The sequence below is a fragment of the Lactuca virosa genome, chromosome 4, assembly GCF_052849685.1.
Source record: "Lactuca virosa cultivar CGN04683 chromosome 4, Lactuca_virosa_CGN04683_v6, whole genome shotgun sequence".
NCBI classification, from domain to species: Eukaryota; Viridiplantae; Streptophyta; class Magnoliopsida; order Asterales; family Asteraceae; genus Lactuca; species Lactuca virosa.
Window position 1 is genome coordinate 3,347,184 of NC_136429.1, and position 9,700 is coordinate 3,356,883.

Consider the following 9,700-nt stretch of genomic DNA (forward strand, 5'->3'; position numbering starts at 1 on the left):
CAAGCAATCAATAAAACCATTATTTTCATTCCTTTCTTATTGCTTTATATGGTATGAGAGCTCAAATAGACAAAGCACCCTTGCAAGAAGCTCAACAGAGGCTGAATTCAGGGTTGTCGCCTCCACCACCACTGAAGTTCAATGGCTTACATCTCTCCTCAGCGAACTTGGTTTCCAATCAAGTACCACCCTAACCATTTATTGCTACAATTTAAGTGCAACTTCATATTCTGCCAATCTAGTTTTCCACTCTCGAATGAAACATCTTTCTTTAGATTTTCATTTCGTGAGAGAGAAAGTTCAACAAGGCACCTTACGAGTTCAACATATTGCAGGAAATGACCAGTTAGCTGATGCTCTAACCAAACCCCTCTTAAGACCACGTTTTCACTATTTGCTATCCAAGATTGGTCTCATCTCAGGATCGTCCATCTTGCGGGGGCATATTAAGATATAACCCGCCAATCTGATATTATCCTTTAGATATTCAAATTCAAATGTATTTTACATATTCAAAGCTTGTTGTAACCTTCCGTTTTTATCTCCTAGATTAGCTATATATACAAATATAAATATACATGTATACTCTCGTGATATTCATTCAAGTAAACAATAAAACCATTATTTGCATTCCTTTCTTATTGCTTTATAGTAGGGTCTTTCTTTTACATTTGCATTTCCTTAAAAATGTGCAACTTCATATGATATGAAAATTCAATAAAAAAAGTATGTTTGATCTGGTTACAAGCCTTGTGAAGGTAATTATCAAACTTGTTTGTATTTTTAAAACTATTTTTTTTTGAGTTTCTAGGTGTAAATTTGGCAAATAATAAATTTTTTCACAATTGTTTCTAGTCTACAATTTATTCCGGTGATATTATTAGGTTATCTTTTTAAGCAAAACTAATGAAGTGATCATTCAACTTCCATGCTTTGTTGAATTACATAAATCAATCTTAATATATCATCCCTTCCGATTTTAGTAAAATTAAATGTATAATAAGGGTTATATTGTTAGATTAACTAATTATATATGTTTGTATTATCATTTTTTAGGTACAAAAGTTTCAATAACAAGTTGTTAGAATGGAAAAATGGATATAAGAAATGAGATGGAAAGAAGACAAACTGAAGTTGAGTTGCAAATGCATAGACAAGCTCAATTCCAACAACAAATGGGGGCCTACATGAAATCCATCGTCGTTTAAAAATATAGTTTATGTATTTTAATACGTTATACGTTAGGGCTGAAGGCATTTTTTTTTACTCGTCTGAACTTATGATTGGGTGCCGGGCTTTTCCATAGCAAAATTGGGCTTCAAATATACTTCACACCCTGGGTCCCTGATCCCCGGCCCTGGTTGAGTCCGTTCAGTAGTTGGCTGGTTTATCACAAACACAAACACTTCGCTTCTCGCCTCTCTCCGGATCTCGTCTGCTTTTTTACGGCCGATTCGACGAATTTCTCCTCCAGCCGTCGCCACTCGCCATGTCTCAAGTAAAATCACTTTCTAATCCTGCCTAATTAGATTGATTATTATCTATTAATCTTTTTTCTTCATTCCAACTCTTGTTTTGTTTGATTTGTATCACCTTTCTCCTTCACCGTACATGGAAAATAGGGTTTGGTTATGAAATTTGATGTTCTTATCCTGCCAACAAACATTTCGAACTCTATCTGTTTTATACGTCATCGAATTTATGCATTCCAGTCCTTATCATCGCTTTTATCATTGATCTAACATGGATCATAAATTCATAAGGGGTTTCTCCTCGAGTACTTATTTGTATACCTTGTTAATAATAATAATAATAATAATAATAATAATAATAATAATAATAATTTGCATTATCTTCTGGTTTTAGATGGATAACAGAAACTCCTCCGCCGTCAAAAGAGCTAGAACCGATGGTATGCTCAGTTCATAATCTATCATGCTAATTGCTTTTTAGTTTATTGTTCTTCACTTAATTCTGTTAGCCGTTTCTGTATTGATTGACTAGCTAGTGGTTGGCGTTAGCTTGGTTTAAACTTTGAACAAATGTTTCTCCAATTTCTGATCCTAGGCTATATATTAAATTTGAGCCACCTGCAGTTTTTAAGCTCCTATCTTAAAAAAAAAAAAAAACTTCTACTTTTGAGATGCAAGTTTCATCCCCATATTGACAGTTGTTATTTCAACATTTTGATGAATCCTAAATTCTGGTCTGGATTGGATGTGTATAATATATGATTTTCAGGTGGTCGTAGGGAAGATGACTGGACCTGTCCCAGCTGTGGGAATGTCAACTTCTCTTTTAGGACAACTTGCAATATGCGCAACTGTACGCAGCCTAGACCAGCTGATCATAATTCAGTAAGTTACTTACTAAACAGTAAACACATCTTACAATTAGAAACTGTTGTTTATTGCATCAAACTAAAGAGGTAAAAGAGTTGTTGATTTGCAGAAATCTGCCCCAAGGCAAATGCTGACACCACAGGGGCATGGTCATGGGCATGGCTACTCTTCATCATCTCCTTATGCAAATTCTGGTGCACCATCTTCAATGTACATGCCTTATGGCTCATCTTTATTCAATGGAACCTCTATGTCTCCTTATGATGTCCCATTATCTGGTGGCTCCGCCTATTACAACTATAACAACCACCGCCTTTCTGGAGGTGGAAACCCTTATCGACCCATGCACCTCTCTGCCCCCTCGTATCCTGGTGGGCCCATCATAGGGAATGGTATGTATGGTGTACCTCAGTTGATGGATCGATACGGTCTAGGCTTGCCCATGGTATGTGTTGAAATCTTTACTTTTTTCTAAAATACAAAATATTACACAATTTTTTTATTTATAATAATATTTATATCATCTTAGGGGCCACGACCTGGATTTTTCCCAGAAGAGACACCTCAAAAGAAAGGTATGTTATACTTATAATTTTGTATGATGATGAAACAATATCTTTTTTTATGTTCTTATTTTACTTGGAAATTCAGATGGTACACGAGAAAATGACTGGGCATGCCCAAAATGTGGAAATGTGAATTTCTCTTTTAGAACGGTTTGTAACATGAGGAAATGCAATACATCTAAGCCAGGATCTCAGGTTTTTGACAAATCTTATATTTTATATATATATATATATATATATATATATATATATATATAGTCTCTGACTATTTAATTAATTTTTATTATATGGTGTTAATATGCAGGGTGGAAAGTCGGGCAAGAGTTCGAGTAAGTGATACATGCATATGTATACTACGGATATATTTGGTTGGATGGATATATGTTTTATATATTTATTGTTTTGTGAAACAGATATGCCTGAGGGGAGCTGGAAGTGTGAGAAATGTAACAACATAAATTATCCATTTAGGACAAAATGTAACAGACAGAACTGTGACGCTGAAAAACCATCAGAATCCCAAAATTTCCCTGAAGAAGAAGAAGAAGAAGAAGTAGAAGGCAATGATCAGGTCTGTTTTGTCAAATGTTTAATCCAGTTGTTCTTTTGGTTAAATAAATCTGTTTTGTTTTTGGTACTATACTATACTATGAATGTAAAGCGAAAATTGTTGCTAGTCATTTTTTACCCTTTACCATTTCTGTTTTTCTGATCTGCTTTTAATCTTGCTTGGAGAGTAACTTGCATTTTTGGTCCCTGAAAGTTTTCTTTTGCAATTTTTGTCACCTTTTCTTTTTGTTCCAATTCCGAGTAAAATGACTAGTTTTGGTGAGTATAGATGATTGTGGTCTGAAAAAGCATAGTCATATATTACTTGGGACAAGGAGCAAAAAGGACGAAAATTGCAAAAAGCAAGCGGGTAAAAATGTAATTTACTGATATGTGATGTGAGTGGTGATCCTTCTGACTTAATAATTTTTGTTCCAGTGAGTAGGTCAAGAGTTGCTCAGTCTCAGTATGGGTCGGGTCGGGTCGGGTCGGGTCGGGTCTGAAAGTGAGTCATTCTCATTCATGTCGTGTTCCTTCCTTCCTGTTGCTGAGGTTATCTTATTGAGTTTCAGTTACTGTGGTTTGTGTTTTGTTAAATTCTTGTAGCTTATTTATTTATATATAAAACCCCGGAGTTTATGGTCTTAACAAACTGATTCAGTTGTTTGGGTGGGGGTAAGAGCTGGCTGGATATGTATACTTGTTACTACTATTATTATTATTATTGTTGATTCTGCATGAACAGTTAGGGCTGTCTTTGTCTTTATTAGGTGTCTGTTTTTGGTGTATTATGAGTTATGTGTTTGTTGGACCACGGTTAACTTAAACCTAGACTAAATGGTGTAGTGGTCCCCACCCCAGCAGAGCTTTAGCTTTCTTTTTGCTGGAAAGCTGCTAAAGTTTTTGTCATGTGTGTCGGTGGTGTGGTTAATTGATACATAGTTCATCAGGGACCTCTCAATTACTCATAACTATCTAACCTGGTCTTTGTTTATATTGTAGGCTAGGGAGGGACATTAATACTAATCTATATATATTTATTTTCAACCATATAAGAAAATCTTTTAATATTTATTTTCTACACATTTTGACCTGTGTAATTGTTTTGTTGATATCCAAAAGTAAAACCAAAAGGACGGACTGTTAAGCTTGGCACATTTGCTTGGTTGACTGGCTGTGGCTGTGAAATGAATGCTGATAAACTTTGGTTTCTACTCGCCTCGGTATTAATAAGGTGCACATGGTTAGGTTTTACGTTTTCACTAAAACCAAAACCAAACCAAAATTAGTTTGACTTGGAAGAACCCTTGGGTTTGGTTTCACTTGCCTATTCTTTTCTCCTCTATTAACCATACATATACAAGTTAATGAAAAAAGTAATTTACTAAAAATCTCTAGATTATATATATATATATATATATATATATATATATATATATATGTGTGTGTGTGTGTGTGTGTGTTTGTGGCTGCCATGTATGTAATATTAGGTATAGAACCATCTAAATTGACTTCATTTTGATTAAAAAACATAATTTTCTTTCAATGCTAGCTTCTTCTTATTGCTTTTGAACTCATATTATTTTTTATTTTGAAATTCATCCCCAACATCTATGTATTTGGAATGTGTTTTTTATTAGACCTCTAGTAGAAGCTTTATAATTTCCTCTGACACTTATCTTATGTATATTTGTATTGTTTTTTTTTTTTTGATGGATTATGGGAAAAGGTTTATCGGGTTTTTAATGAACAATTTCAATATATATATATATATATATATATATATATATATATATATATATATAAAAGCTCAAATAAAAACAGTAAATAGTGTGAAAACATAAAAACATTATGTTTATGTTATTATTTTGCAATAAATGTTGTATGTGTATTGTTGAAGTAATTTTAATTGTTAACGTTCGATTATTCATATATTCATTATAATGTTATTATTCTTTTATAAATTTATGTATGTATTTTTGTAATAAATTTTAATTTTAGTTTTAACCTGTGAATATTCATTTATTCATTGCTGAATAATGATATAAAATTATGAATACAAAATGCATTGCAAAATAATAACATAAAAGTAGTGTTTTTACGTAATCTACTTCTAACTAAATTATTTTTAATTCCACCTATGTCCACGACGAGACTTGAACCCTCAACTCTCAAGGAGGAAGGGCAACACCGGATATAGTTAGGTCAGAAGCCTTTGGTAATTTTAACTGTAGATGCTCTACCTATTTTAAAAGAGTAGAATTCTGAATCTGAGAAAAGTTTGGAAGACCAAAATCATACTGTAGAAAGCTTGATTATGGTTTTGGTCTAAAAATCAAAACTCTGGTTTAGTTTGTTGACCCAAACCAAACTAAAGAGGTATCAGGTATGAACAACACAAGAAGTTGTTGCAAAATTATTAATCCAAAGTATTTTTTTTTTAATAAAAAAAAGCTACTAAAACCTATAGTCATGCTAATTCCAAAGTTTGGCCTTTTCATTTAAGACAAATTGAGTGTTGATAGGCCGTCGATATCAAAGGTCCATCTGAAACAGCTTGGTTGCAGCCCTCATACAACAACTCAAGGTCAAGGACCACCACATTACATTGTTAGGGTGGTCACTACCCTACCACTCTTTCTTACCATCATTCATCGTCTTCAATAAGTGAATTTTTGGCACCTACTCCCACCCCATACTCTTCACCTCATGGCTCATGTACTTGGAGCCATGCATTGATGATGATGTACATGTATAACATATGATAACATACACCATAGCGGTACAGTCGGTAAGTGGACCCCACCCACAAAACTGAAAACTCCAACCAATAACCATGGATGGATATAATAGCAGCAAGTAAAATCCCATACATCAACATTATACTACACTACACGTGTCAAGAAATGCAAAATGAATACAACAACCAAAACATATGTGAATAGACAGTTGTACGGAGACCCACCCCTGCTGACTTTGTTATTAATAAGGGCAGGGCAAAGCATGGGAAGCCCTAAGAATGAGCAGCACCTAAACAAGTTTAAATTTGGATATGGAAGAATCATCATAGATTTCATCCATTGGAATTGGATTGGAATAGAAGCGATTAAAAAGCTGAAAGTCTTGGAATTGAGTGGTGGAAATGGAATTGCTTGTTTTGGCGGCGGCATCAATGGGTGGCTCAGGCTGCCGCCAGTATTCCTCCACTGGTGGCAGTTGGGGAACAGACTGCATCCCATGTTGGATTGGATTGCCATTGTGATTGTGATTGTGATTGTGATGCTGCTCCACCGCAACTAAATCCGACTCGTATACACCCCACGTGTTGTTTGACAGAAGAGAGAGAGCACGACGAATATCGAGCGCGTCTACATTTGGAGGACTCAATGACTCTTTAAAACCTGCAACATTTTTTATAATTAAAACTTATGTTTTACTTGGAACAGAGACGAAAAAAACCTCAAATAAAGACCAAAACACTGGGGATCAAAGTTGTAATTTAGTCTAAATTAAAAAAAAAAATGTAAATCAAACCTTGATCAAGAGCCTCGACTCTGGTGGCTTTCAATGGCACTGACCTATTGAAACCAATAGTAGTAGGCATGTTGACAGATGAATTTTCCCATGTTGAACTTACAGCAGGTGGTCTACTTTGAACCAGAGGGCCACCATTGTTTAAAACAAAACTCAAATTTTGTCTCCCACCTAAAAACCATTTTCAATATCATCTATCTATAAAACCAAAACCAAAACCAAAAAGCATGAGATGTGTACCATAAAATGATGAAGACATGTTTGTTGAGTTGAATTGAATGGTCTCCTGCTGTGGTTTCCTGCGCCTTGCATTGTGATCCGAAAGACGCCTGCGACAGCTTCGCTTCCTCTCATCAAATTCCGACAAACCATGAAATCTATGCATGCAAATAAGAAATTTTATCAGACAAAATGGACCCCGGAATGGAATTGTGAATTTCATCCATCACCTGCTACACTGTTGGCAAAAGCGGCGTTCAAGGGTACCGACTACAACTTTGGGAGATTTGGAATGGCTTTCACAAACTCGATGTTTCCGATGATATTCTTTTGCAGATGAGAGATCAAGATTGCATCCTTCAACCTGACAGCGTGGGGTAGGGGTAGTTTGGGAATATGATGATGATTTGACTTTCTTGACTGTAGAAACCGATGAAATAGGTATATCTGAGAAAGATGATGTTTTTGAGTTGTTGTTCTCAAAGTATGTCCTTTTCCCGAGTTTTAAACCGATGAACGGTTCGCCGGAGCTAACTGATGGCGGAGGCGATTCAAATTCTTTCTTTGAAGAGTTGGGAAAGCCTGCGAAACCCTGGAATGGGAATTTGGAAACTCTGATTCCGATTCCGTTTCCGTTTCCATTTCCGTCCTTAAATGATGATTCGGTTGAAGCTGATATGGAGCTGTTCCCCATGTCAGAGGCGGACCCTCCGCTGCCACCAACAACACCGGAAAGATTAAAAGATCCATCCAATTCCTCTTCGTAGTTGGTTTGTAGCTTTTTAGGGCTTGCCATAACTTTTGAGCTGAATATTTCATGGTTTTCCCAGTCCCACTTTGTATTCCACTCCATGTCTGGAAACTAATTCCTCTGTTTTCACTTGGCCCTCTGAATATTTCATGGAATGCAAATACCTTTTATATCTGCAAAACAATTAAAACATTTAAATTCAATTATGAATCCCTCAAAGTCTTGACTAAAAACCACCCAAACCCAATAATTGAAATACATGGAAGAAAACTTTTTGCCATACAGACAGCATATGCCAAGTACACAGTAAAGAGGACCCCAACAGTAGTAGTGATTTATAGATGTTCATTCAGTTATAGAGAGCCCACACAATTTGGATCTTTGTCCCTGGAATCTAGCTACAAAACAACTTTTTCAACTATACAGATGATGATACTATCACTATGAATGACTTTTCGTTACATATAACTCATTATTTATTCTTGTTGGAAAAAGCAAACTCACTACGAATACAATCTGGATGAATGATGAGGACGAATGTGTGATGGGTTTTCTAATCTATCTAAAACTCGCTCATTCTTGCAAACTGTATAGCTTTTGTTCCAAACAAAAAAGGCAATTTGATTAAAAAGGTCATCAATCAATGTAACTAAATGAAACAAGAAGAAACATCGTTTCTTTTCTCCCGGCATGATAATAGTAAATTAAAGTTGCATGAAAATAATGATGTCCCCAATTAAAATGCGAAAAGGGGCAAGCACTGTTTCTTTGGAGTCGATGAGGATTGTTCCCCACATGACGTGGAAATGTCATTTTCACTTTCACAGTAGAGATGTAAAGGTAATTAAAAGAGTGAGTTATAGAAAAAAAATTTATTTGCTTTTCCCAAGCACAAATCTATCTATCTAACCAGTTCATCCGTTCATTCGCTTTTCCAAAAACTAGTTTATTATCATTATTCTTCCTATCTTTGGATATTTTCAGATCAAAAATCAAACAGCACTTACTTCACCCAAACCGGAAACTATAATCATTAAAAACACACCGTTGAATCGCTTCCCCTTTTCAAACCACACAACTGTTCATACTAAATCCGAACAGCTAGGGTTTCCGCAATCGAAAACACCCACCAAACTTCAACTGTACAGAAATCAGAATTAAGATATCATCTTCAAATCTGTTTCGTACTCCACATCTATAACCAGTTGCAAAAAATTTATATGGAAATAAAGCAAAAAAGTAAGGTTGCTCATTTAGGAATATGTATGTATAAATATAGCAATAATACCTTACCGATCGCAGTTAGAGCCTGCAACATCTCAGAAAATGAGGGAAAATCAGGAGATTTTTACCATACCGAATGAAGAAAGGTAGAGAGAGTAGAGAGAGAGAGAGAGAAAGAGAGAGAGACTATAATAATGTGGACAGAGAGAGAGAGAGAGAGAGAGAAAGAGGATACTGAGAGCTTTTTACTAGGTGTTTGAGGAGAGAGAGTACCAAGTGCCTTTTTACTAGGTGTGTGAATATGTGTGTGGGGAAGAGAAAAGCTTAATGAAAAGGAAACTTTTCAGTTTGGACCCCTGCAAAAATATAATGAACAGTAACCGTCCTCTAAAAAACCAAAACAAAATTCGATTTATTTTGGTGTGTTGATGCAGGTTGGTTCATTTGCTTCTTTTCATAACAGTATTTTACTATTTTTATCATGTTTTGAGATGATAAAATTGACTTTACAAATG

The 9,700-nt window shown here is 35.2% G+C and overlaps 2 protein-coding genes across 7 annotated transcripts; one reads left to right on the forward strand and one right to left on the reverse strand.

The window, feature by feature from the left end:
- Positions 1–1,360: 1,360 nt before the first annotated feature.
- Positions 1,361–4,004, forward strand: LOC145169166 (ranBP2-type zinc finger protein At1g67325-like). Its single transcript, XM_079087737.1, has 9 exons — positions 1,361–1,498; positions 1,867–1,912; positions 2,242–2,357; positions 2,452–2,787; positions 2,872–2,917; positions 2,994–3,103; positions 3,213–3,237; positions 3,322–3,479; positions 3,896–4,004. The coding sequence occupies exons 1-9, from the start codon at positions 1,490–1,492 to the stop codon at positions 3,896–3,898; spliced, it is 849 nt and encodes a 282-aa protein (XP_078943863.1). The 5' UTR covers positions 1,361–1,489; the 3' UTR covers positions 3,899–4,004.
- A 2,264-nt stretch (positions 4,005–6,268) lies between these two features.
- LOC145169168 (squamosa promoter-binding-like protein 12) lies at positions 6,269–9,463 on the reverse strand. 6 transcript variants are annotated; one of them, XM_079087742.1, is made up of 6 exons: positions 9,255–9,463; positions 8,969–9,101; positions 7,441–8,134; positions 7,232–7,368; positions 6,992–7,162; positions 6,269–6,858 (listed from the first exon to the last, which is right to left on the reverse strand). In XM_079087742.1, exons 3-6 carry the CDS (start codon positions 8,061–8,063, stop codon positions 6,488–6,490), a joined length of 1,302 nt encoding a protein of 433 aa, XP_078943868.1. In that variant the 5' UTR covers positions 8,064–8,134; positions 8,969–9,101; positions 9,255–9,463; the 3' UTR covers positions 6,269–6,487. The 6 variants fall into 6 exon arrangements, with proteins under 6 accessions (XP_078943868.1, XP_078943870.1, XP_078943866.1 ...); XM_079087744.1 differs by having other exon boundaries at positions 9,007–9,101; positions 9,250–9,463; XM_079087740.1 differs by having other exon boundaries at positions 9,250–9,463.
- Positions 9,464–9,700: the final 237 nt, after the last annotated feature.

What these genes read in the sequence shown, in the direction of transcription:
- LOC145169168 (XM_079087743.1), bottom strand. Translation starts at nt 8,063, where the DNA reads ATGGAGTGGAATACAAAGTGGGACTGGGAAAACCATGAAATATTCAGC. An exon ending in CATGTCTTCATCATTTTATG is followed by an intron (nt 7,163 to 7,231) that starts GTACACATCTCA and finishes AATGGTTTTTAG; the next exon opens with GTGGGAGACAAAATTTGAGT. An exon ending in AGTCGAGGCTCTTGATCAAG is followed by an intron (nt 6,859 to 6,991) that starts GTTTGATTTACA and finishes AAAATGTTGCAG; the next exon opens with GTTTTAAAGAGTCATTGAGT.
- LOC145169166 (XM_079087737.1), top strand. An exon ending in GACCAGCTGATCATAATTCA is followed by an intron (nt 2,358 to 2,451) that starts GTAAGTTACTTA and finishes GTTGATTTGCAG; the next exon opens with AAATCTGCCCCAAGGCAAAT. An exon ending in AGAGACACCTCAAAAGAAAG is followed by an intron (nt 2,918 to 2,993) that starts GTATGTTATACT and finishes TTGGAAATTCAG; the next exon opens with ATGGTACACGAGAAAATGAC.